The sequence below is a fragment of the Phyllostomus hastatus genome, unplaced genomic scaffold, assembly GCF_019186645.2.
Source record: "Phyllostomus hastatus isolate PE091 unplaced genomic scaffold, TTU_PhHast_1.1 phas_contig_468, whole genome shotgun sequence".
Classification (NCBI taxonomy): domain Eukaryota; kingdom Metazoa; phylum Chordata; class Mammalia; order Chiroptera; family Phyllostomidae; genus Phyllostomus; species Phyllostomus hastatus.
This window is the reverse complement of record NW_025333884.1, coordinates 1311111-1338105: the sequence shown is the minus strand read 5'-3', so window position 1 is coordinate 1338105 and position 26995 is coordinate 1311111. Positions and strand designations below refer to the sequence as shown.

General features: G+C 54.2%; 1 protein-coding gene across 2 annotated transcripts; it reads left to right on the top strand.

Annotated features, from left to right (window-relative positions):
• The first annotated feature begins 10288 nt into the window (after positions 1-10288).
• On the top strand, positions 10289-22496 carry KCNN4 (potassium calcium-activated channel subfamily N member 4). Of its 2 annotated transcripts, none has more exons than XM_045845302.1 (9): positions 10289-10601; positions 13332-13427; positions 14588-15000; positions 16686-16821; positions 19209-19319; positions 19521-19639; positions 19956-20025; positions 21295-21462; positions 21918-22496. In XM_045845302.1, exons 1-8 carry the CDS (start codon positions 10443-10445, stop codon positions 21457-21459), a joined length of 1269 nt encoding a protein of 422 aa, XP_045701258.1. In that variant the 5' UTR covers positions 10289-10442; the 3' UTR covers positions 21460-21462; positions 21918-22496. The 2 variants fall into 2 exon arrangements, with proteins under 2 accessions (XP_045701258.1, XP_045701259.1); XM_045845303.1 differs by lacking the exon at positions 21918-22496 and adding an exon at positions 21751-21898.
• The last annotated feature ends 4499 nt before the right edge of the window (positions 22497-26995 follow it).

Here is a 26995-nt window from a genome sequence, read left to right as displayed (position 1 = left end):
GTAGGAAGGACCCCAGGGTGTGCAGGACACATATGTGAGCAGATGAACTTCATCCTCTTGTACACATGCTTTTCAAGGTTGTTTCACATCCTTCCCCCCAACTTGACCCAATGACCCAGTGAAGGGGAGTTACATCCCCGTTTTGCAGTCAAGTTACCTGAGACACAGAGAGAGAGAGAGAGAGAGACAGAGAGAGAGAGCGATTTCAGAGTGAGTGGCAGAGGAAGGAGGGGTCCCCATGCCTTCTCACTCCCCCTCAGGGGGAAGCCTTGCGGGGTGAGGCCATCTCAGAAACACTGCCATACTCCTACGAGGTCAGAAGAGAAGGACACTAGATGTCTCCACACCCTGATGTAGAAAGGGAACCTGAGTGTCATTACTCATGTAACATCACATTTATTGAGCACCTACTATATGCCAGGCACTGTTCTAGTTGATGGGCATACTGCACTGGACAAATCAGGCAAAAGTCCCAACCTTCCAGGAGCTGACCTTTCTAGCGGGAGCAGACTTGGATGTCACTGCACAGGAGGTTTAAAGCTCGGGTAGTCAGTCTGACCATCAACTTGGCCATTATTCATTCAAACGGTAATTTTGTTTTTGCTGCGAAGGTGCTCTGTAGATGTGATGAAAGGCTATGATAAGCTGACTTTAAACTCAGGAGATTATCCTACATCATCTAGCCGGGCCCCATTCAATCAGCTGACAGGCTGTAAGAGCAGAGCTGACATTTCCTGGAAAAGAAACCTGCTCACAAAGCAAGGTCAGCCTGTGCCTGGGACCTGCCCTTCCAGACGGCCTGCCCTGTGAGTAGGCAACTGGTCTGACCAGCCCCACAGTCACATGAGCCAATTCATTCTGCTGTTCTGGTTGATCCAAGACGGGTACAGAATCCATGAGGATTAGTAGCAGAGGGCCACCATGACTATATATATAAAATCATGGGTTATTGTATACAATATGTGTATATATAATATCCAATGCAATGTACATATTACATTATGTATTTATATAGTTTAATGCTCTATGTTATAATATACATAATTATATACATATATAATTAAGTATAACTTTTTCATCAAGATATAAAACACATACAGTAAAATGCATAAAGTGCGATTTTCCTGGGTGTATACATCCAAGTAACCACCGCCAGATCGAGATCCAGGACAGCTCCTGCCCCTGTCCCAAAGCCTCCATCCCAGCCCTTCAGAGGCACCGGAGGTAGCCATTGCTCTGACTCTTACCACGGATGAATGTTGCCTGTTTCTTTTTTAAAGATTTCATTTATTTACTGTTTTAGACAGAGAGGAAGGGAGGCAGAAAGAGAAGGAGAGAAACACCAATGTGTGGTTGCCTGTCACGTGCCCACAACCCAGGCATGTGCCCCAGACTGGGAATTGAACCAGCGACCCATTTGGTTCGCAGGCCAGGCCTCAATCCACTGAGCCATACCAGCTGGGGCAGAATGTTGCCTTTTTTGTGCTTCATATAAATGGAGTCCTGCACATGTCTTCCTGTGCACATGAAGAGAATTCCTGTGACAAGAACAGAAGCCAAGACCTCTAGGTGGCTACCACCCCAGTCCAGGCGTGTGATGATGGCAGAGGCCACAGGGGTAGTGAGAACAGTTGGAAACAGGATAGATTTTGATGGTGGAGCTAACGTGATACATTGGTGGAGGGCTGGGAGGGGAATTAAAAATAAGACAACTCCGAGGTTCTGGCCAGAGGAACAGGGTACATGGTGGTGCCGTTTACCAAAGAGAGGAACAGATGGAAGGGAGTGGGAATCAACAGTGGGTGATGGACATGTTGAGCCTGATTCAGGTTAAACTAAGAGTACTTTGGCTGGCACAGGTCCCTGGGTTCTAGACGTGGCCTCCTGCACTGCTGTGGAGCAGTAGCCTAGTCTCCCTGGGTGACTGAGATCAGTCACCCCAGCACTAGAGGAATCCCCTTCTTCCTGGTTCAGTGGTGGGAGGAGCCGAAAATAGCCACGTGGCTGACTGACCTTCCAGTTCACTGGAACCGTCACCGAGTCCTCTGAAGGGAACCCAGACCCTCAACCCAGCAGCACCTGAAGTCACGGGGGTGGGAAGCAAACATTCTGCACGTGGGTTTGGGTGTAACAGTGAGAGGAGCCCCTGCCACCCTTTGCCACACAGATCCATGCATGCGAATTGTGGGGGAGTTGGCACTGGAAGCACATGCCACATCCCGTGAGACAGGGCCCCATCCTCCGAGGGCGTCGGCAACACTGAGTCCCCCCACTGTTTTATCAGGCAGGCTTCTTCTGGTGGTGGGGCGTGAGGTAAGGCCAGTGGAAGACCTGGGCCCACGCCCATTGCCACACTGCTTTCACTGTGGTCAAAAGCAAGGCTGTGTGCAGCACGCAGTGGAGGAGAAGACATCCTGCAGCTCTGGGGAGGGGCTGGGTCGTGGTGGGAGCAGAAAGGAGAGCCCTCCACCCTCCAAGCTTCCCTTTACACACAGCAGGCCACTTCAGACAAGGATCTTGGAAATGCAGCTCAAAGCTGGTAGGGAACGGGCATTCCTAAACATGGATTTAGACTCATCGGTGTCCATCACTCACTGAGATGTCCCTGTGTTCCTGGCCAGGCACTGGACACTGGGGCCATGGAGGGGAGTCCCAGTCTGATAGGAGAGGCAGGTCCATGCTCAGCCAGCCTTGAGCCTACGGTGGAGGGATGTGCAGGGACAAGGGGAGCCAGTGCTGGGGAAGGGACACATTGGGGTTGGTACCCAAGGGAGGAGAACCTGGCGACAGACCATGAAGCATGTCAGATGGACAGAAAAGGGAACTGCATTCCAGGAAGAGGGAGCAGCTCATGCAAGCAGAGACACAGAGTCAGAAGTAATCTTGCTAGAGACTCAACCAACATTTGTAATTCAACCTTCCACGCTGGATGGTTCTGGAGAACCCTACCCCTGTGGAGTTCTAGGTTGGACAGGGGACACAGACTGGGGCACACAGCCCCAAGAGCAATCAGGGCAGGAAATAAAGAGGGTGTTTGTGCTGGAAGGGCTGGATGGTAGAGAAGAAACCTGTGGCTGGATGGCTGGGGCCCTGGGACACCAGGGGTCACTCCATAGAGGACAAAATGGGTGCCAGGTCCTGAAGGATGAGCAGGAGGTGTGTGCCAGCCCATGACAAGTTGTGAGGAAACATTTGTGAAGTGGCAGAGAGACAGCAGGACAGTGGCAGGGACAAGTGAGAGACAGAGCTGCAGGGAGGGACCTGTGGCAAACCTTCACAACCTGTTCTTCTCAGCTGGGTGAAGCCAGGGACCCGGTGATGGGTCGGACCCAGCCCTGCCCTCCTGGTCTGGAGAAAGACAACTGGAAACTCATAGTGAGTGAAGCCTGAAGTACGAGGGTCTAAGGCAGCTCCAAAGAGGAAGACTGGGGAAGGCGTCTGATGGGAATGAATCTCTGAAAAGACACCTTAATGACAAGTAGGACTTGGCAGAGGAGCAGAAAAGAGAGCATTCCAGGTAGGAAGGACAGTGTGCACAATGGATTGGTCTGTGTATAAAGTATGAGAGAGGAAGATGAGGGTGAAGAGGGTGGCAGGGCTCCTGGGAGTGAGGATAACATTTCCTGAATTTCCCCTTGCAGCCAATGGGGGGCTTAGAGCAAGGGAGAAGAGTGGTCAAAGCCAGAAGATGGAAGCTCTCCCTGAGGCTATGCAGGGGCCAGATGGTGGGAGGTTGGGGGGGGTGGGGTGCAGGGGGTGAGACTGAACGCAAGGAGACCAGGGAGAAATTGGTGATGGGATCTCTCATTCTTGGTCTCCAGGGTCAGGGGCTGCTTAGTGTTGAAGGGTTGGAGGGAGAAGGAAGGACAGAGAAACTGTGTGAGGGTTGGGGGTTAGGAGGGGTAAAGTTCCTTGTGAGTGAGGATAGGGGTTTCCTCTGGAGGCTGGGAAGGGCTTTGAGACCTGGAAGGTTCTAGGGAGTGGTAATACTCTCCTTAGGTGTGTTCACTATAAAATTATTTGTCCAAAATGTACCTCTATGTTTTATGCACTGTTTACAAGAATAGTGTGTTTCATACAAGGCAAATGGTGTCAGCAGCAAAGTCAAGGTTAAAGCCCAGGACTTTGGACTCCCATGTTGTGGCTCTTTAATCTTTGGTGATAGGGGTCTGGTTCACCAGTTGGGACAGGGGACCAGAGAACTGGCTGTGATGGTGGAGATGCTTTATACACGGGCAGGCCTGCATCAATCTGTACACTTAAGATTCGTGAGCTTAACAATGTGTAAGTCATACCTCAACACAAAGAAACAAAATTTAAAATACAACATGTAATTAAATGATACCATGTCTGGGATTTGCATTAAAATAACAGAGGAAGTGAGGAAGTGGGTGGAGACACAGATGAAATGCAATTAACCATGTGTTGGTACTTGTTAAGTGGGTACTTGTAAATGGAGGTTTATTATTCGCTTACTATTCTCTTCTGTTCGCTTCTGTATTTTGATGTTTTCCACGACAAAAGGGATAGATACATAGATAGGTAGAACAAATACCTACGGAACAGTGACACAGGCACCCTCTCTCTTGAGAATTCAGATGTCTGCCTTCTCTCATGGATTCACAGGATATGTGCTGGGATATCACATCACCTTGCCCCTTTCTCCCGTTTCCTCCGCCCTCCCCAGCTGAACGGAAGTGGGAGCCTGAGTCAGCACCAAGGACAGATCCGTAGCACTGGGTCTCAGAACCACAGACAGCAACTCAACCAATGAGGGCACACGTGACAGGGTCAATAAGGAAATGACGTCCTCCCGCCTCCAGGACAGGGTGTAACGGGGCGAGAGGGTGGAGTCGAAGGAGAGCAGGTCCGAACCGTGGATCAAGCGCTTTCTTTCACCAGCCACCCACTGAGCATCTCCTAGGTGCAGGCACTGCTCTGAACACTGGGATGGTAAGATCCTGGTCCTCATCAACTAGAAAAATAAGATAACAAACAAGACCATTTAGATCGTCCCAAGTGCCATGATGCAGGTAAAACAATGAAATAAAATACAGGATTATTTACGGTGCCAGAGAGGACCATTTTTGAAGAAGTGATCAAGGATGAGACAATATTGAGCAGAAAGCTGGATAAAGTGAGGGAATAATGCATGTGGAGATTGGAGGTAAAAAGCATTGAGACAGAGGGAAAAGCAGGTACCACACCCGGAGGCAGGAGAGAGCTTGCACATCCAAGGACCAGCCAGAACATCAATGTGGTGGAGCAAAGTAAATGGAGGGGAAAGCAGCAGGTGGGGGTTTGGCGAGGTTGGAGCAGACACACAGACAGAAAGAGAGAGAGAGAGAGACAAGAAAACATGAAAGTCAGGCCGTGACTGAGAGCCAAGAAAGACCCAGAGGCAAAAGGATAGAAGCAAATGATACCAGCTGCAATATATAAAGTGCAGTGTCTTTGGTCTACTCCATTACCTATTCATACATATACATATTCATGTACATATTTATGTTATGGAAAACTTCAAACATAAAACTGAGCAGAAGAGCATAATACTTACTATGCACCAAGCCACTCCAAAATTAGGCGTCTTATTCCCAAAAGTGTATTCTTTCTCATGAAGCTGAGGGTTAACAGGACACTTCTGGTGGTCTCTGTAGAGGTCACCAGTGCAGCTGCATCCAGTGGGGTTGGACTCGGGCTTCGGGCCCGGGTGCCCTGATTCTTCTCTGCGTGGCCCCTGCACGTGCCTAGCTTGGGCTTCCTTGCAGCGTGGTGGTCTTAGAATTCTGAGAGAACAAAGCAGGGACAGACTGGACAGAGAGGGGAGACAATGTACCACGTGTGCCCGATGCATGCCAGGTCCTGTGACGAGGGCTCCAGACACTCCATCCCACCTAGTCCTCAAGCAGCCCTGTGACACTGTAGTGTCACCCCCGTTGTACAGGTCTCATAGGGCACCCAGCGAGGAACACACTCACTGGGATCTGTCCCTAAACCAGAATGTGTGTCCCCCACAAAAAGAAAGTCAGTGGCCACACAACGCTTGAACCAAGATTCTCAGATTGATACATATAATTATATATTAATATATATTAATGATATACATATATAATATAATGACACATAATTTAACATAAAAATATACATGACTTTTCATTGGTGGAGAACATAAAGATACAAAGGAGAAAATAAGCAAAACACAGAGAGAAGGAAAAACGAGAAAAGAAAAAGACGTGCACTTGGAGACAAAGACCGAGAGAGAAACTAAGAAGTAAAGCCAGTGAGAGACTCAAGAGAGAAAGAAGCAAAAATTCACAGAGCCAGGGGTGGGTGTGGGGCAGGGGACGGAGAGAAAGAGACAGATTGATGGGATTACGAGACTTCTTTTAGCCTGGGAGCTCCAGGAAGGCAGGGTTTTTTTTGTTGTTGTTTGTTTCTGTTTTGTTATTACTGTACCCTCTACACTTAGATCAAGCAGCACCTGGCACTCAGTAGATGTTCAATGTACGCTGACAGGACACCGGACTAGACCGGCAGAGTGCCTGCAGTTCCCAAGACTTCCACGAGGTGTCAGCAGCCCAATGCCCTGAAGCTACCCCCTGTCTAAATCAAAAGACTGCCTGGAGGATTTGCCGCCCAAAGGCCTCTGACTTTCAGGGTATCTTTCCACACCCGGCTCAGCCCCTCCTTTCTCTGCACCAGCCCTGGGCGACGGGTGACCTTTCCGAGTGAGACACCCTCTTCTTCACTCCCTGAGCAGTTAGTTAAACAACCCTTTGTCCCTGGCCCCTTCCGGCTGGGCCCCAAGGTATCTGGGTCCTTTCCAGGCCCGGAGATGGAGCTGGGAGGAAGGTGGGGCAGCTGGGACGAGGCCAAGGAAAAGTCCCGGGGACTTTGGAGTCAGTTATTCTGGTCTTCCTGGATCAGGTGTCGGGGCCCCCAGCCCACTTCCTCCTTCAGACAGAGGAGTCTGGGGCCCCGACTGTTCCTCCCTCAGACCCCGGACTCCACGCCCCCAGCCCCGCCTCCCTTCAAAGTCCTTTGAAGTGGCCCTCAGTCACCTTTTGCAAGGGTCAATGTAGGCCTAAAGGTCCTCTGGTGTTCCTGCCCTCCTCTCTTTTACAGGGACCCTCCACTCCCCCTCCAGGACTGAGCCCAGCCAGGGCTGAGTCACAGGAAGCCCTGGGGCCCTGAGTCACCCCCACCACCCAGTTCAGCCCCTCCCTGGGCTGGAGGGAGCCGGCTCAAGCCCTGCATCCTACAAACTGACCCCCCAGCCTGGAAGGTCAGTTTGCAGGCAGGTGCCCTTCTCATTGTGTCCCCTTTGCCGCCCACCCTGGCATCTCCCATTTCCAGCCTTTGCTCCTCTTTTCTCTTTCAGTCGTGGCCTGTTTGAAGACAAAACCTCTCTGCAGCAACGTCCATGTCTGGCTTCTGGCTTCTGCTTTCTCTTTACCTCTGGGTTTCTTCTTCCTCCATCTCCGATTTTTTAAACTCATTCTCTCTTCCTCCTTCCCTCCCCTCTTCCATCTGTCTGTCTGTCTCTCTCTCTCCCTGTCCTCTGGTTGTACCAAGTGGCTGCATTTGGTGTCTGGAGACACCAAGGTCTCTCTGGGTGTCTCTCCTTCTGTGTCACTCTTCACTGGTGCCTGCACTGGGCACAGCCGTGCAGGGGCTGGTGCTGGAGGCCTCTGTCCGCGGCCTCTGACTCTCTCAGGCGGCCATGGTCTCTGTGTCTCTGACCCTTGGCCCCTGAGTGGGGCTGGGTGGACCTGGAAAAAGGCAAGGCTGTCCCCAGCTGTGCCAGTGAACAGGAAAGAGAAACTGAGGCAGAGACAAGCATGAAGAGGCCCAGAGAGAGAGAGAGTAGGAGGCAAAGAGAGGCCCAAAGGGAGATGTGGAGTCAGGGAGATAAAGAGAGACATGGACAGGGCTGGAGAAAGACCTAGAGTCAGCAAGACACAGAGACAGACAGGAAATGAGACACACAAGAGCACAGACAGGGACAGAAAGACAGAGATGCTCAGAGAGGGACATGGAAGCAGAGAGACAGTGACAGGGAGAGAGAATAAAATAGAGAAAAACAGAGAAGGGCACAAAGATGAAGACCGAGATGCTAAGAGAGTCACAGAGGCTGAGAGAGGCAGAGACAGAGAGATACAGAGCCAGAGAGAGAAATGCAAACAGACAAACAGGAGGAGAGAGACAGAGAGAGAAGAGATAGAAAGAAGCAAAGGCACAAAGGACAGAGACAGAGACAGACAGAAGGAGGCAGAGATAAAGACAGACCCAGAGGTTTCCAGGGCTGGAGAGACGAAGAGAGGGGCTGTAGGTGAGAACAAGAAAGAGAGAGGCGGGAAGCCCCATGCCAGGGTCCCAGGGTGGCAGGCAGCGGGGGTGCCCAGGCTCGGCCTCCAGAGCACCCAGCTTATGCGAGCAGACACGTGTGTGGCGTCTGAGTGTGCCTGGGTGTGTCTCCATCGCTCTCCCACCATGTCTCACACTGAGGGAAGCCTACTGTGTGCCACGGGGTGGGCACCGGCATGGTTGTGTTTTTGTCACTGGGTGTGTCTGTGTGTGCGGTTTGGTGTCTCTAGGTGTGTCTGTGTGGGTTGTGTTGGTGTACTGCCAGGCATGTCTGTGCGTGTCTCGATTCCCTGTGGTTGGCGGGTCCATGCTTCTGCATGGCATATGACATGGGAGAGGAGAGGGCTTATGCTTGTGTGTTCCCCCAAGAGCCATGTCGCTGGGACCCACGGCTGTGTCACAAGTCAGTGTGTGACCCTGTGTGAGGTGTGTTGGTCACCACACCAGTGTGCCCTCATGTGTTGCTGTGGGAGGCCTTTGATCTGTGTCTAAATATGCGGCCCACCGATCCCTGTGTCACTTTTGTTCTGCTGCACGTGGCTGCCCTCCACTCAGGGTCGCTCTGCATCACCGGTGCTGATCTGCGTGTCAGTGTGAGTTGTGCCTCTTTCTGGGTGTTGTGCGTGTAAAGCTATGTGACATTCTGTGACGTGACGTTGAGGTGTTTGCCCTTGTCGGGGGCCTCTCCTCTTTCTCTGCCAACACCACAGCCTGGCCGTTCACACTCAGAGTGTGCTCCGTCTGTGTGGTTGTGTGTCACATTGTGCCATAGGGCATCCTCTGGTGTGTGTGTGTGTGGTGTTGTTGCCGGCCTGTGTACCAGCTGTGTCAGTGGGTCACATCTGATGTCATGGGACACATGGAATGTGTCAAAGGTGGTGCTGGGAAATGTGTTGATGTGCTTTGTGTCACTGCGTGTTTGCGCATCCCTCTGTGCAAGCTGCGTTCATGGGGTCATGTGTGTTGGAGCACATGGAGTGCCAGGCTGTATGCAGCTGTCGTACATGGAGTGCTGCTTGGGTTTCCATGTGTGTCGCTGTTCGACAGAGGTCTCTGCCCGTGTCCCTGTACACTGCTCCCCGGTTACACACCTGGATGGTACTGTGTCCTGGGGTACATTGTACGTCATTCTCTTAGTGCGTGTGCCTGAATTGCCATGTGTGTGGTGTGCTTCCGTCTGCATTTCTCCGTGTGCTGGGTGAATGGGGGTTGCCATGGGTGTATCCCTGAGTGCTGCATGTCTGCTTGTGTCAGATATCACTCCACGGGTGTGTGATGCTGGGGGCTCTATGGGTGCATTGTTTCCATACACGTGTGTGTGGCATCGGGGCATCACTACGCCAGCAGAAATTATGTGTTTGTGGAACACTTGGTGTGGGTTGTGCTTGTGCAGCTGTGTGTGTGTGTCATCCAGTGTGTGGTATCTGGGTGTGGCTGTTTGTGTCAGGTGATGTCGTGCCCACAGATCGCAACATTGTGCCTGTGTGTGGACAATATTTAGGCAGCTGCATGTGTCACGGGGAACTGCCTGTCTCACTGAGGACCAGTGTGTCACACCACACGTGTGGTGTCTGGGTGTGGCTGTGGGTTTCAGAACCCATGGGGAGTTGTGAGTCACTTGGTGGAGGTCATGTTGTGTGCCCAAGTGTGTTAGGTTGTCTCTAACTGTGCTGTGGGTGAGGGTGTCCTGTGGTGTCTGGGTGTGGCTGCATGCAGGCATGTGTCACACGGTGCAGACTGTTGTGTGTGACTGTTGTGTGCCAGTGTGTCTTCACCCACGTGGGTGCATGCTCTTCCTTGCTCTGCCCCGAGACACACCCCAGCTCCTCCTTACTCTGAGAAGGGAGGTTGGAGAGCCTCCCCGCTGCCCAAGGGCCTCCTCAGCCCCTCCCTGCCCTGCCCAGCCGTCACCACCTCCCAGAGGGCACGGGCTCTGCTGTGCCTCAGAGCAAGAGCCCCAGAGCAACTGAGCAGAGCAGGCTGATGACCTGCTAGCCACAGTGGCTGCCCTTTGTGTGCTACAAGGTGGGGGACCCTGGGCAGGAAGCTGGCTGAGCCCCAAGACCCAGGGGGCCATGGGTGGGGAGCTGGTGCCTGGCCTGGGGGCCCTGCAGCGGCGAAAACGCCTGCTGGAGCAGGAGAAGTGGCTGGCCTGCTGGGCACTGACGCTGGCGGGAATTGGCATCGGGCTCATGGTACTACACGCGGAGATGCTGTGGTTCGGAGGGTGCTCGGTGAGTGGAACCCTTGTCCTGGGCCATGAGTGGCTGGGGGCTGAGACTCCCGGGTCTGAGGGAGGAGGGGCTGGGAGCCTGGACTCCTGGTCCGAGGGAGGAGGGGCTGGGGGCTGAGACTCCTGGGTCTGAGGGAGGAGGGGCTGGGAGCCTGGACTCCCGGGTCTGAGGGAGGAGGGGCTGGACGCTAGAGTCTGGGATCCAGGGAGGCAAATGCTGATGGTCCTCTCTGCAACAGGAAGGGAAGAGGGGTCTCAGTGTCTCAGTCTTTGAAGGTACTGCAGTTAGACAGCTAGAAGACCAGGACCCCTGGAGTCAGGGAGAGGGCTGATCAGATACTCCAGCCCCACAAGAGCAGATTAAGGGAGCGGTAGCCCTAGGTTCAGTGAAAGGAGGGTGAGGAGAGAGATAAACTTCTTCCAGTAGGCAGCTCTTTGGTTCTTATCTACGCTCTAACGTTTATCCAGCACTTCAGCACAAAGCGACCAGAAGAAACTGGCTTGGGAGGGGGTGGGGTGGGAAATGGACACCCCCCCACCCCCCCACCCCCGTCCCATCTCTGTCACTAAGAAGTGCAGCCTGCCCAGAATCTATGTGCTGTTCAACCTGGGAAACAACGGAAAGTAGGTTTATAGTGGCCCAGGCTCCTGGGTCCCAGGGGGCGGGGGATGCTGGGGAGGAGGCTGAGAGCATCTTTGGGGCAAGGAGCTGATGTTGACTGAGGATAGCGAATGGGACGGGAAAGGGCAGGTGGGGCCGGAACAGGTCTGAGCAGGCTCCCGCACATTCCAACCCTGGCCAGGGCAGCGATGGGGGTGCAGGCAGGACATGGGTCGAGATTAGTGGCTGGAGGACAGAACAGAATTGCTCAACAGGGAAGGAGGGTTGCAGGCCAGTCTGGAGTAAGGGGTGTGGCATCAGGCTGGCTGGCGGGGGGTGGGGCAGTGATTTGAGGATTGAGTGGGGGAGACTCTTGGGGGATGGAGGCTCAGGCTTGGGATTTTGAGGTGAGGGGGACAGACAGCTCTCAACTGACCAGGAGCCACATGAAAGGTCAGGGCAGGCGGGTTTCCTCTGGCTGGGAGGACGAGGCCAGGGCAGCGGGCACTGAGGGGGTGCGGCAGTCGAAGCCCATGCCAACAGGAAGCGTGGCCGGGCCTACCCTCTGCTCCCACACTCAGCACCCGCCCAGCAGGGGAGGAGCGTCTGCTCCTGGAGCCCGGGCAGATAGGAAAGGACAAAGGGGTCACTCCTACCCACTCCCTCCATGTTCTCCCTGCTCATTTCTTCCTTTACCACCTGCCAGGTTTCTGCCTCCAGCAGTGGGACTCTGGGGAAGCTGCTGTAGCTCTCTGAGCCTCAGTTTCCCCATCTGTAAGCTGGGGTGGGGGTTCAATACACGATTCCTCAGCCCCGTTTCTATGACTGCCTTGGTAACAGCCACGTCCCCTCCCCATCTCCATCTCAATCTAATGAACTTATTTCTGGGGTCTTGGACACCTGTTTGCCATGGTGGGGGGTGGGGCGAGGTGCTGGAGCAGAGACAGGTGCCCAACTCCAGGAGTGAAGGGGAGAAAGACAGAGCTATCAGAGGGAGGTGGGGGCATGTGCGGGATTTGGAAAAGCAGAGATGACCATTGGAGAAGTGGGCTGCCTTGTGGGGAGGGGGGTTGTGTTTCGTGGCATGGAGTTTGGACAAACTGAAGAAAGAGACAAGGGGTGGGGTGCTAGAGGAGGGTGAAGGGGTGGGGGAGGGCTGGGGACAACAGCACCATTGTTCAGGGAGGGGGGTGGAAGCAGGCCCCCTGGGGCAGGAAACTGGCTCTGTTTCCCACTCCAGGGGGACTGACTGCATCTTGGAAGGAACAGGTGTCCTAGGACAAACAGGTGGGAACCCAGGTGGTGCCCTCCCCCTGACAACGCCCCCCAGTTAGGGACACTGCCCCCCAGCCCCTCAGGGAATCCAGCAGTCCCAGTCCCCTCTAAATACTTTCCACTGGAATTCTAGATTCCTCCAAGTTATTGCCACACAAAGACAGCGGGGGGAAAAACACCTCTGTGCTTTCTGGAGACCATGTGCTTCCGGCCCTGCTTGCTCTGGGCTTAGAGCCAGGAGAGAGGGCAGGAGGTAGGGAGAGGAGATGCAGGGCATGGACTGGGGGGGCCTTTCTCCAAGCTGGGTTGAGGGCCTCTCAGGGACTCAGCCCCCTGTATGAGGGCAAAGGAGGGTGCCATTCATTCCTTAGGGATTATCGAATGATAGTTTCTAGGCTCCTTGGGAACTGGGGCATGGTGGGGGGGGCGCATGAAGTTGCTTTCTAGGGCAGGACCAGCTGGGTGGGAAGGGGAGAGGAGGGGGCACTCTCTAGAGGTCAGATGCCTGCTTCCAGGCACACACCTGCACACACACACACAACTGGGAGCTGTTTTTGATGGGGAAGTAGATGGTATTTAGAAGGAATGTGAGTGTGTCATTCTCTGCTAAGGGATGTGACTCCTAGGAGAGAGCTGAGGAGGACACTGGCACCTGGGCCAGGGCTGTCCGGTTAGGAAGGATGATGGTTTTGAGACTTCTCTAGAGCTTCGACTTCTGGAGCAGCTGAGTTGGGGCTTGTGGGGAAAGGAGGCTGGGAAATTGGGAATTGAGAAGGAAAGGCTGCTGGGGAGGAAGGTAGAGGGGACCCAGGGATGGAGACTTGGGATCTCACCCCTTTTTCTCTCCCCTCACAGTGGGCACTCTACCTGTTCCTGGTTAAATGCATCATCAGCATCTCCACCTTCATGCTCCTTTGCTTCATCTTGGCCTTTCATGCCAAAGAGGTCCAGGTAGGGCAGGCCCCATCCCAACCCCTTCCCTTCGCCCCCAGCCCCACCACGCCCTGTCAACTCACACTTTCCATCCTCCTCCTCCTCCTGGGCTGAGTAATGAGGTTCCTCTGCCCTGAGATGCATCCACACCCTCATCCACTGGGAAGGGACGCACCTCAGACAGACCCACGGGGCCTCCTGGAGCAGCCCCGGTCTCCCTTGCACACTCACGGATGCTGAGAGTTTCAGTCCCCAGGCCTCTGTGCACTCTGCGCCCAGGCAGCCTCAGTCCAGGCCCAGCCTCCCAGATCTCTGTCCTCCATCCCAAACCCCCACCTATCCCAATCCCAAGCAACCTGAATGTGTCCCCAGGTCCTTCCCCACTCCTGAGCTCCCCACCTGTGCCAACATCCCCCTGACCCAGGAGCCCTTCCCACCAGGGGCCTGTCTCACTGGGACGTTCAGCTCCCTATCCAGATCCTGTTCCCTCCCCCTTCCCCCATATAAAATGGGAGCTCTTGGCCCTGTGCAGGAACGTCCCTTGGAGTGCCTGGCATGCAAGAGGTGCTCAGTGAGAAGTGCACATTATCACAGATAGCGGCCATTTGGGCAGTTCAGTGTCCTGAGTTTGCAGCCCAGCTGTGCCACTGCCCGCCTGAGGGGCCCACACCTCTAAAATGAGGGTGAAAATCCTTTCCATCTCACGTGCTGTGAGCCATCACTGAAACACAACATGTCAGCAGTGGCCGGTACACCCAAAGTGTCCATCAGTATTGGCTGTTGTCGTTGCTAACGGCTGACGACTACAATTACTACACAGGAGACCCCAGAAACAGGAGTGGGGGATGGCTCTGCGGATGTGTAAGCTCCAGGAAGGCAGGAGCTTGTCTTGTTCCCCTCAGAATGCGAAACAATCTCGGGCACACAGTAGGCACTCACTAAGTGTTCCTGGGCTGCAAGTTGTGGAAGTGGGCTGACACTAGGAGCGAGGGGAGAAGTGGGAGAGATATCTTCCCCAGGCCCTGCCCTGCTCCTTGCCCACCCTCCTCAGCCCCACGCCCAGGCCCTGCCTCTTTCCCTGGCCAGGCGGGCGCGCCCCTCTTATCTCCCGGTGCAGGTTGGCGACGGCTGCCTGACCCTCGTGTGACCCCCAATCCCGGTCTGTACCCTCCCCGCAGCTGTTCATGACTGACAACAGCCTCCGGGACTGGCGCGTGGCGCTGACGGGGCGGCAAGTGGCGCAGATCGTGCTGGAACTGGCGGTGTGCGGGCTGCACCCGGCTCCCGTGCGGGGCCCGCCGTGCATGCCGTCAATCGCGACGCAGTCCTGGCCGGGATTTCTGAGCCAGGGGGAGGCGCTGCTGTCGCTGGCCATGCTGCTGCGCCTCTACCTGGTGCCCCGCGCCCTGCTCCTGCGCAGCGGCGTCCTGCTCAACGCGTCCTACCGCAGCATCGGTGCCCTCAACCAGGTCCGCTTCCGCCACTGGTTCGTGGCCAAGCTGTACATGAACACACACCCTGGCCGCCTGCTGCTCTGCCTCACGCTTGGCCTCTGGGTCACCACCGCCTGGGTGCTGTCTGTGGCTGAGAGGTGAGGGTGCTGGGAGAGGGGGATGCGGTGGAGGTACTAGGAGCGTCTGGAGAAGCCACTTAGGGCAGCGCCTGGGTGCCAACCCGTGGAGAAAGCTGTTTGTCCGCATTTGTCCAGGCCAGCCCCAGCCCTTCCTCTACCTGCAGCCTCCAGTCTCCCCAGGCACACACAGACCCTAGGAAGCCCTTCCCTTCCTGCTTCCCAACCTCTCCTGCTTCAGGTTTCCAGGCATCTGTTCTGTCTTGAAACCCAGGCACTGGGGCCTGGCCTAGCATTGTGTCTGCCTTGGAGGAACTGGCACAGATGCACTGTAGGTGCTCACCGTGGTGTGGGCAGCGGGTGTTTGGGGGCTGCTCTGGAAGGGAATTCCCTACAGGGAAGTGGTACCCGATTCCAGGCTGCCTGCTGCACATCACATCACCTGGCGCTGGGCCTGACCCCTTGCAGGGCCTCAATCTGTCTGTCTATCTGCTTGTCTCTCTCTCTCTCTCTTTCTCTCTCTCTCTCTCACACACACACATACAAATAGAGAAATTGGGGGGTAACCTCAGCCCATGGTTCTCAAAGTGTGGTTCCGGACCAGCAGCATCATGAGAACGTGATGCAAACCCAAATTCCCAGGCTCCATCAAGACCTACCCAATTTAAAACTCTGACGGGTGGTTCTGATGCCAGCTCAGGTTCCAGAGCCTCTGGCTGTGCCTCTGGTGAAGGGTTCTTGAGGAGAGGCGGAGAGGGAGAAGACCTGGCTTTGGATCTCTCCTTCCTGAGCCTGTTTTCTCATCGGTCCAGTGGGTCAGTTTCATAAATCCCACCATCGTTAAAGTCTCCCTGGCAACTCTCATCTTTCGTAATGTTAAATTTCATCTGGCAGGACCTCAGTTTCCCCCAGCTGGAAAATCAGTCAGCCTCAGCATCCATGAATGGTTTTCCCACCAAGTTTCTTATCTGAAAAATGGGAGGGTGGGGAGGGAGTCCCATTTCTAAATCCTGAGACAGAAGTCCTCAAACTTGACTGCACTTCAGAATGGGGGGGAGGGGGTGGGAGGAGGGGGTTGTTAACAGCACAGATTCAGTCCCCACCTCCAGACAGTAATTTAGTGGCTCTGAGGTGTCTGGGACCCTCACGGATGGCAACTTTCTCTCCTGAGTCTGATGCAAGAGGGGTTTGTGGGCCAAAGTGGAGCCAGTGTTCGGCCCCTTCCATGGCCGGGCCGAAATGTCCCCTTCTATGAAGTGAGGGGAAATGCAGAGTCCCACCTTTTCAGTCCTGATAGGGCCGTCTCTAGGCCAGGCAGCATCTTTGTGGAAATTAGAAACAAAGGCCCCCACTCCTCTGGGTGGCTGTAGACCCCTGCCAGTCTGACAAATGGACTTTGGGCTGGGTTTCTGCCCCCTCGCAACCCCTCGGCCGCATGAATCAGCAGCCCAGGTCGCCTCACTGAAACCAAGCAAGTTTTGGAACTGGCTTCACCCAGGTGCAATTCCCACTGACCAGAGTGTTGAGCACCCAGTCCAGCTCATACAGCAGGGTGGAGGCCAGGCAGGCTCTCCAGAGCCCAGAACTCATTAGCTTTTTTTTCTGGGTGCTTCTTGGGACTGTGGGTATGTTTTAGGAAGGAGGGTACCAGATCCCACGGGAAGCCCTAGAGCGGGGTTTCAGCACTAACCCATCCTTCCCCACAGGCAGGCTGTGAATGCCACGGGACACCTTTCAGACACCCTGTGGCTGATCCCCATCACATTCCTGACCATTGGCTACGGGGATGTTGTGCCAGGCACCACATGGGGCAAGATTGTCTGCCTCTCCACTGGAGTCATGGTGAGTACAGCCACCCCAGGGACCCCACCCCTCTTCCAAACTGGCCATCCCCTGGTCCCAGGAGTCCATGGAGTCAGCACAGACGATCGGGAACACCTTCCAGAAATGTGGCATCTGGTCCCCTACAGCCCCAGTCCCTCTCCAGGACACAGACCCCATTTCCTATTAAAACCCAGGAATCCATCCCGGAAGTCCTTGCTCTCTCCGGAAACTAAGACCTCAGTCCTCATCCTCCTGAGGGACACAGGGCCTCTGGCTTCCTGGCCCCATTTCCTTCCGGAATCCAGGAATCCAGCCCTGACCACCCCTCTTTCAAGGCTCAGGCATCCTGCCCCACCCCCTTACTTCCCAGTCATCCAGGACCCAGGCCGAATTTCCCAGCTGTAGGGCCTGGGAGTCCAGTCCCCCAGACTCCATCACGGCTATAGAGTCTAATCATGAAGAGTGTGCCTGTGGGGCCAGGCTCCCTGGGTTCAAATCCGGCTTCTGCCACTTCCTAGCTGGAAGCAAGCCATATAATCTCTCTGAACCTCAGTTTCCTCACCTATAAAATGGGATGCTTATCCTAGCGAACTCCTTACGAGGTTTCTGAAAAGATTAAATGAATTAAAACCTGGGGTGTCCAACCTTTTGGCGTCTCTGGGCCACGCCGGAAGAAGAAGAGTTGTCTTGGGGCCACACATTAAAGACACAAACACTGTTGAAAACTGATGAGCAAAAAAAGGTTTTAAGTAAATTTACAATTTTGTGTTGGGCCACATTCATAGCTGTCCTGGATTACATGTGGCCCACGGGCTGCGGGTTGGACACCCCTTTATTAAAGGGTCTCAGACAGTGCCCAGCACATAAGAAATGCTCACTAAATAGGGTGGGGCTGGAGGGGCTGTTATTGAAACTGGTCCCAGGCATCTGCCACCCTCACCCAGCTCCTGTGCCCTCAAGGATGACGCAGAGGCTCTGCAGCCCCAGATGATGCCTCCTCCCAAATCCAGACATTCACCCCTTCCCTTCACAGACCCAGGCATCCAGTCCCCCCATGCACCCCTAATTCCCCTCCAGGGCCCAGCCCCCAATGCCTTGGCTGCCACCTCCCCAAGAGAGCTGGCTCCCCTTACCCTCAGGGACTCAAGGCGCCAGTGCCCAGCCTTGATGTTATCCCAGGAAGGACATGTTGAGTACCCAGGCCTTGGGCCCACAGGTGATAGAGGGGGTGGCAGGGGAATGTCATACACACATGCATGCGCGTACACACACACACACACACACCGGTACCTGTGACAAGGAAAGAGGGGCAGAGACTCAGCCAGAGCAACACCCTTCCTCGTTTGACAGAAGGAGAAACTGAAACCCAGAGAGAAGGCGAGTAGCACTGGCGTTCACGGCCCGCTCCTGGCGAGAGCTTCCATGGCGCAGTGGAAGTGGGAGAACTTTTGAGCACACGCCTTGTGCCAGCCCCTGTTCTAAACACTTCCCAGGCGTTGAATTACAGAATCCACAGGATGATGCTGTGAGGGCTTTTTACAGAGAAGAAGCGGAGGCCCTGGGAGTTGGAATAACTTGCTCAGAGCTGGGTTTGGGATGCAAGCAATCCCAGAGCTCATGTTCAGAGCTAGTGAACTCCAGGTGGTCAAGAGCTGACACACATGGGGCAGGGGCTTCAGAAGAAGACTCCTTCTAATTCAAGGAAGGGTGACCCGGTGCCACAGAGCAGCTGGGGTCTGATGGGGCCTCGAAGGACTGGAGGCCTTGGGGGAAGGGAGGGGGAGGACGAACGTTCGGCCCAGGTGCTCGGGCAGGTGAGACAGCTGGAACCGGCCGCTTTGCCTGGGAGGGAGGCTGGGCTGCGGACACCGAGGCTGGGATCTGGGAAGGCCTGAAAGCCAGGCTCTGAAATCTGGGGCTGTGGGAAGTTAGAAGATAGGGTGAAGAGGGCAGAGTCCTAACTGGGTTAGATGTCCCTGGGGTAAGTGGAAGGCTGGAGATAATCCAGGAGGAAGACAGGGCCTGAGCTGGGCAGAGGCTGTGGGGGTGGGGAGAGGGGAAAGGACACCCTAGGTGACAATGATGGCCAACTGGGTGTGAACAGTAGGGAGGAAGGGGTCCCGAGGAGCCTGAGGCCTGCCTTTCGCCCAGACCAGCCCTCTCTCTGCCTCCAGTCGTACCCACAGTGACAGAGAATGTTCTGATGGTGTGAATGCTGCACACGGGAGTTGGTCTCAGACACGTGATTTCTGATCCTTGCTCCACCCCTTGGAGCAGTTTGCTTGTCTGTCAGCGCAGGGTGGTCAGGCCTGCCTTGTGTGGCTGCTGAGAGGGTCCAGGAGACAGTTGGTGGCACAGAGCAGGCCTACAGAGTCCCTGTGTCATAGTGCCTCCTGTGCCCACAGGGGGTCTGCTGCACAGCCCTGCTGGTGGCCGTGGTGGCTCGGAAGCTGGAGTTTAACAAGGCAGAGAAGCATGTGCACAACTTCATGATGGACATCCAGTATGCCAAAGAGGTGAGTGCCGGCCTGCACTGGAGTCCCAACCCCAGCCCCTCCTCCCTCAGAACCAAGAGTCCAGGCCCCCAGCCCCTCCTCCTTCAGGCCCCGGAGTCTAGGCCCCAACCCCTCCTCCCTTGGACCAGGAGTCCAGGCCCCTAGGCCCCCCTCCCAGAGCATAGGGGTCTATCTGCACTGACACTGTGCCACCACCCCCAGATGAAGGAGTCAGCTGCCCGGGTGCTACAAGAGGCCTGGATGTTCTACAAACATACACGCAGGAAGGACTCTGGAGGAACCCGCAAGCACCAGCGCAGGCTGCTGGCTGCCATTAACACGTGAGGGCTGCTGTTGTGTGTGTGCATGTGCATGACGTGTAAGCATGCACACTGTGTGTGACTGAACAGCTGCCCCCCGGACCTCACAGTGACTGTGTGTCTGGGGCTGATTTTGTGTGTCTCAGAGTGTCTGTGGACCTGGATGCCTGTCTCCCCCAGGGAGGTGGACTTGTGGGTGCAGGTCCCCCCCAGCTCTCTGGCAACTTTTCGTCTTTGTACCATGTGTACGTGGGTCTCTCCTCATCCTTCTCCCAAGCTAAGGCGACATCTGGGGACCAGGCTCATAGGAAAACTGACCACCTGTTTTTTCCCACAGGTTCCGCCAGGTGCGGCTAAAACACCGAAAGCTCCAGGAACAAGTCAACTCCATGGTGGACATCTCCAAGGTACCAGGATGCGAGGGAGCAAGTCTGGGGGAAGAGGGAGGCTGGGCTGTGGGCAGGGAGAGCCGGGCAGGGAGCGCTGGCCTTGGAACGGGGAGCCCTGGCCAGGGCCTGGCACACACAGGTACTCAATAAAGGTCTGTGGTTGAATGAATACATGAAGCAATACTGAGTTTCTTAAATTCATGTGCGGTACAGAGAGAGCCCTTTTAAACTTAAAAAAAAAAAAAGAAAGAAACTGCACAAAGAACTCCAGTGTTTAGTTTTAAATTATTTTTATTGTCAAGTTACTTACATGTGGACGGATATAAAATTCCTTCCAACTCTGATTCTTATACAATGATAAAACCAAAGCAAATTTACAAACCAAGCCCAAACACACACAGAAAAACCAATAAAATGCAAATGAACAACAGTGACCTGGGGAAGGGTGACACTGTTTCAATAAAACTCAATCTCTGCTGCTGTTGTGGGGTGCGGGGGGGGGGGGGGGGAGGTGCAGGGCCATGGGCCTTCACCTGCGGGGGGCTGAGCAACTTAGCCTGCCCACCTCCTGCTGGGACCACTTGATTCCACCAGTGCTCAGGGCAGTGACGTCACAGCCCTCCGCTGCACGAATAGCATTTTTTGCTTATCCGGTGGCCTTTGCTTTTTCTCATTAGTCCACGACAATTCAAACAGTGGCCCTTGCCACTAATGTCATGGTAAACACTGTCACAGATACAGGCCTCCACAATGCACAGCTCAGTGAGGTGACGGCCCAGACCTGCCAGAAGTGACAGGTGTTAATTTCCTAACATTATTGAGCCATAAAGCACAGAGTTAAAGAATTCTCACAGAAAGCTCATACACCCTCAAGGATGAAGCTGTGTGCGTCCTGGTTTGAGAAGGAAGGGAAAGAACCATGTATGTGGATTTTTGACGCCAGGCACTCATCAATTCCATAAATACTTAGTGAGTACCTACTACATCCTAGGCCTTACTCTAGGTGCTGCCTTTGGGCGAGTCAATTAACTGCCCCAGGCCTCGGCTTCCTCAGCTGTGAATGAGAACGGGATTCTCACTCCCCATGGATTTTAGGACTTTAAACCACACATGAAAAGCACCTGGCTGAGTAGCTGGGGTGTGGTAGGGTCAATAATTGGTAACGGTTATGATTGAGGACAGTCCTCGAGCGCCTGGAATGGTTTATTCAATGTTGGTTCCACTGCCTTACTCCACGGGACAGGGCGCGCCCCAGCCCCTCACACCTCCGACCCTCTCTCTGCCCAGATGCACATGATCCTGTGTGACCTGCAGCTGGGTCTGAGCAGCTCACACCAGGCCCTGGAAAAGCGGATGGATGCCCTGGCAGGGAAGCTGGACACCCTGACCGAGCTGCTTAGCACTGTGCTGAGGCCAAGGCACCTTCCAGAAGCCCGCCAGGAGGCCACATAGCTGGTGAGGAGGCTGGCACTTGGCCAGGAAAACCTTCTGGACAAGAGGTGCCTGTGGTCAGCACCCGGCAGGATGAAGGGAGTGGGGCACAGCCTGGAGACAGGGCCAGCCTTTCTCTTCTGCTCTGGCTGTGTTGGGAGGAAAGGACTCTGAGTTCGGGACTGGACGGGCAGTGAAGGAAGCAGACATTTTTTCTCTCCGTTGCTGACCTTCAATGCCCTCTCCCTCTTTGTTTGCTCGGAATCTGTCTGTCTGTCTCTCTCTCTGCCTGTTCCTGGGCACGTTCTCCAGCTCTTTCCAAATGTCTGGCTGCCCCTGATCTCGGTGCCGGGTACACCCACGCTCTTCCTTCCTCTTCTGTCCACTGGTTTCTGTCTGCCTCCACTTCCCTGTCCCCTCCCCTGCTCCTCCTCTGGTGTCTGGTCTGCCTGTCCATCCATCTCCCTTTGTCTCCCCAGGACGCACGGAGGAAGAACCAAGCTACTTTCCCCAGGACTGAGGTCAAGGACATTCTCCCTTCTACTCCTGACCCAGCCCTATGAATAAAGCACCTCAAATGCAAGGACTCAAGGGGGCCCCACCTTGGGGTGGGTTGACTTGCTGAGGCTGCTGGAGGGGACAATGGCTGAAGGAGGGAGGCCGTGGCCCACCCCCGAGGCCCCAGAGGGGAAAATGGTCACCACTATCCCATGTACCCTCAACCAAAACACCCTCACAGTGCTGCCACAGATGACCTCCAGCTTTCAGTTCCAAGTGGAGGTGCCTGGGGGCGGGGGCAGCTGAGGCCCAGAGGAGGAGGGCTTTGGAGGAGGGGCCCAGAGTCCAGGATCCTGGGTTGCCTCAGTTGCCGGCTGGTCGGCAAGCTGAAGGAACCAGAGCTGAAGCTGGGACAAGGCAGGGGGCAGCACCCCCTGGTGGGAGAGCAGCAGGGCGCCATTTTTCTAGAGTTGCAGCGAAGATGGTAGGGGAGAGGTAGACGGGTGAAGACTTACCAGTCTCTGCTCTCACACTTTGTAATAAATGTTAAACAAAGAGAAGTTGCTGTCTCTTTCTAAATACGTCCGCACTCCAAAGAGGCAGGTCATCCAGCGCAAGGCCCTTACCTGCCCTGTTGGAGCCTCAGTTTCCCCACCCATGAAACAGAGGCCTCCACTACGTGCCTTCTCAGGTCTGTAGGCTCCGCCACCCACTGGCTGTGTGATCTGGGACAAACAGTCCCACCACTCTGAACACTGCACCTCACCTGTGAAACGGGGCCCCGCCCGTGGGACTGCTGTGAGGATGAAAACAGAGTGGCACGGAGGGCAGGGCCCTTGGCAAGAACCAAATACTCGAGACAATCTTATTATTATTATTGCTACTGATTTTCAGATACGATGCACGGCTGCCCTTTTTCTTTTTCGAGGCAAGCGGGAGCCCCAAACCATCCCACACACTCATGTCACATCTGCTAGGACTCAGGCAGGAGGAAGGGAGGGGGCTGGCACTTCAGAGGTCCTCCCGTATGCCCAGCTCTGTGCACCGTTTCTTTGAAAACCAGATACAGAAACTGAAATTTCAAGAGGAGCCAGGCCTGGAGGCCAAGAACCAGGGCTGCAGGGCCCAGATTCACACCCAGCCTGTCCCTTTGTGAGTCAGAGGCAGACTGGCCTTGGGGCTCAAACCCAGGCCTCCCTTCCCACAGTGGCTTCAAGCCACTTTGAGAGGCTGATTCATTTTCGCTTCCCTGGATGTTTGATTTTCAGGGAAGCCCAAAATGCGAGTCATCCTCTGCTGAGCTATTTTTGGATATCCCTACAAGTCCACAGGCAGCCTCACCCCTCAACCCTGCTAAACTGGGGCCTGCACCACCCACTGCCAGACTGCCCTTCCTCCCCGCCCACCCATCTGGGGAGTAAAGGAGACAGGAACTGGATGGAACCTCTGAAGATGGTTCCAGCAGCCTCCTCCTGCAGGAAGCCCTACTTACGGTATCACCAGCTCCCCTGCCAAACTTATTCCTCAGGGACCACTGCTTTTTCGTCTCTCCCCTCCCACCCACCCTCCTTTAGCTGGCAAACTCCTGAACTCCTTCCTACTCTTCCCTTAGGCCTTGGGTTAGATATCCCCTCCTCTAGGAAGCCCTCTCTGAAGCTCCCGTAGCCCCACGAACCTGTCTCTACCACAATATTTATTGGGCCAAGAACATCTTAAGCCCTTTGTATAGCCAATTTTACAAAATCTCCACAAAGGGAGGCAAAGTGGGTACAGTTGGTCCTGTTTTATAGATGAGAAAACTGTTGTCCTGGCTGGTGTGGCTCAGTGGATTGAGTGCCAGCCTGCAAATCAAAGTGTCAACAGTTCGATTTCCAGTCAGGGCACATGCTGGGGTTGCGGGCCAGGTCTCCAGTAGGGGGAGCATGAGAGGCCACCATACATTGATGTTTCTCTCCCTTTTTCTCCCTTCCTTCCCCTCTATCTAAAAATAAAAATAAATAAAATCTTTTTAAAAAGAAAAGCAAAGAAGACTCAGATTAAGAAGCCTGCCCAAAGCCAGAGCAAAGAGGTGGGGGAGCTGGGACTTGGCCCAGGCAGCCCAGCTGCAGAGCCCCAGCATGCGGGTAACTGGTCCACTCAGATCACCACACATTCAAATGATATGCTCATTTTTGTTCACTACTGTGTCTTCAATGCCATGTGCAAGGCCTCAGGGAGTACCAATGAATGAGCACACTGACTCTCTAGGGGGACCCAAAGCCCCTCACCTTCTACCACATGTTGGTAGAAGGGACAAGGTAGGAGCTGGTTTAGAAGGGGCTTTTTGACTAAGAGATCCCAGTTCTGAATTCTCTCGGGTCTGCCCCGCCTACCTGCCCACACTCTCTTCTGGCAGTGTTTGCACTCCCTCTCACAGAACCAGCGCCTCCTGAAGGGGCTGCACTGGGGCTGCACTGGGGCTGGGCTGCGGGCATGAGCCAGAGGGCTCTGTCCTGGAGGGGCTCAGTGTCCGGGTGAGTTTCTGGCTACTTCCCTCTCCTACTTCTGTTTTGCCCGCACTCCCACGAGAGGACTGGGTAGCAAAGAGGGTCCAGAAAGGAGTGGGGACTTACCAGGGTTAGAGAACTAGCCAGGAACTGAGCTGGGGGGCGGGGGTGGGAGACGGGCTGAGCTCTGGCCTCTCCCCTTCCATAGAGACTCCTTGCCCCTGGGGACCTTTCTAATACTGACTGGGCCCTGCTCTTCCTCAAAACCCTTCCATGGCTCCCACCTGCCCTCTGTCAGTCTAGCTCCTAAGCCTAGCTCATATTTCCTTTCATTCAGATCCATTTTACATAAACTACACAAACTTTTAAATGCAGTCTCAATGAATTTTTACAAAGGCATTCACCTGAGTAGCCACCACTCGGATCACGCCAGAAGTTTCCAGTGCCCTGAAAGCTCTCCTGTCCCAGCCCTCCTCCATCCTCAGCATGTACTCCCTGGGTCTGCTCAGTGGCCAGGAGATCCACCCAGACCCTCCTGTGTTTGCACTGCAGAGTAGTGTGCCCCTGTGTTAGTACTACCTCCCCGTGGGGGGGGGGGGCTCTTCAGATGCTGCCCCCCCATACCAGCACCCTGACTGCTATTAGGCAAGCAGTTCCTATGACTGCTTGGGCGTGAGGTTGTTCCTCACATTGAGCAATTCTCGGACCCCAGCTGGGAGTCCTACAAGAATCACATGAGTGAGATTTGTTGAATATAGTGGATGAAAAAGGGGCTGCACGCTGACCCTGACAGGCCCAGGGGAGGCCTGCATGGCGGCCTTACAAACTGAGGAACCAGAAGTAACCACATAGGATGGCCTAAAATTATAACTTCCTAGCTAAACATGAATCATGGTGAGTAGTCACATCGGTATTTTCCTTGACAAAGGTCAATTTTTACCTTAACTGAGTCTGTCCATTGTCTTTTTCATCCACAGTACCATACTGTCAGGATGTCAGTAATCCCCTTTTCCAGGCCCCTCAGGACACAGTCGCCCACTAGAGCCCAGAACCCCTTCCTGCAAGCTTGTTCCCGACACCATCTCTATGTGCCGTACGCGTTGTTAGCAATCTTGCACCCACCAGTGCTCCTTTTAAGGAGTATTTGTCTCTCTGGCTTCCTCTTTATCTGACACCAGAGATCTCCCCCCTTTGCTTTCTCAGGCCTCCCTAATCTGCCATCAGTGGATTTCATGTGACCCTCCTTACATTGCTTTCTTTGATTCTAGTGCACAAGATAAACTGCAAACCTGCCACTCTCTGGAGCATTAGCTCAATCCATTGAGATGTTGCTTCCTGGCAATTGTCGTCAGTTTGGCTCAAATAAACTAATAAAAATTCTCTATAGGTCTGGACATTTCTCACGCTGACAGTACAAAACTATTCTGATACTATCTACTTAGAGATACTCAGATTCCGCAGGACAAGGGCTCAGTCCCATCAGACTGTCCCCTCACTTCAGCCAACAACTGCAAGTCCAGGTTGTCACCTGTGCCTCTGGCTACAGGTCAGAGGTTCTAACAATCCCCTCCATGGGTTCCATTAATTTGCTACAGTGGCCCGCAGAAATGCAGAGAAACATTTTACTGACCAGATCACCAGCTTATTATAAAAGGATGTAACTTGGGGCAGCCAGGTGGAAGAGATGCGAAGGGAGACCTAAGGAGAAAGGATCGGAGCACCTACGCTCTCTGAGCACACCGCTGCCCAGCCTCTCCATGGAGTCACCACCTGGCAGCTCTCGGAACCCTCAGCACCCTTCCTTTTGTTTTGTTTTTTATGGAGGCTCCATTACATCATCATAGTTGATTGAATCAGTGGCCATTTAGCAATTGATTCAACCTGCAGCCCCTCTCCCCTCCCAGGAGGTGGGGTGGAGGGATGGTGGGACTAAAATTCCACCCCTGTATCATATGGTTGAGCCTCCTGGCCACCAACCTCATCCTTAGGTTACCTAGGTGCTTTCGGAAAGTCACCTCATAAATGAGACTTTTTCTCACTCTCATCACAGAAAATTCCAAGGGTTTTAAGAGTTCTGTGCCAGGAACAGGGAAGACCAAATAAACATACATTTATTATAAATCACAGTGTCGCACCCATCCTGCCATGGGGCTCCTCTTGCTTCCTGAACGTTCTTCGCCCTAACTGCCCACCACCCTCCTCTCCCGCTTGCCCCACCCACTCAGAACAACCAGCACCAGTATTTGGCCAATTCTTTAGTCAGGGGCATGAAGGAAGCCTTATTATCCACATAGACATCAGAGAGGAAGTCCAAAGACCTGTTTTCAGCTTTTATGCTGTGTGGAGTGGCTGCCAACATATACAAATCAGGGGAGTGGTTTTTACAGTTTGGAGGAAATGTCAAATAATAAGACTCTCCTTTCTTGTACCACAATGAGCTAGCCCTTCTTCGCTCCATCCCAACCCCTCTTTCCACCTGGTCTGCACCCCCTCACACCCCCTCAAGGACCGGTTCCCAAGTCTCCTCCATTTTCCCTCCATTGCTTCTCTCTTAAAAATATGCCACTGGAACT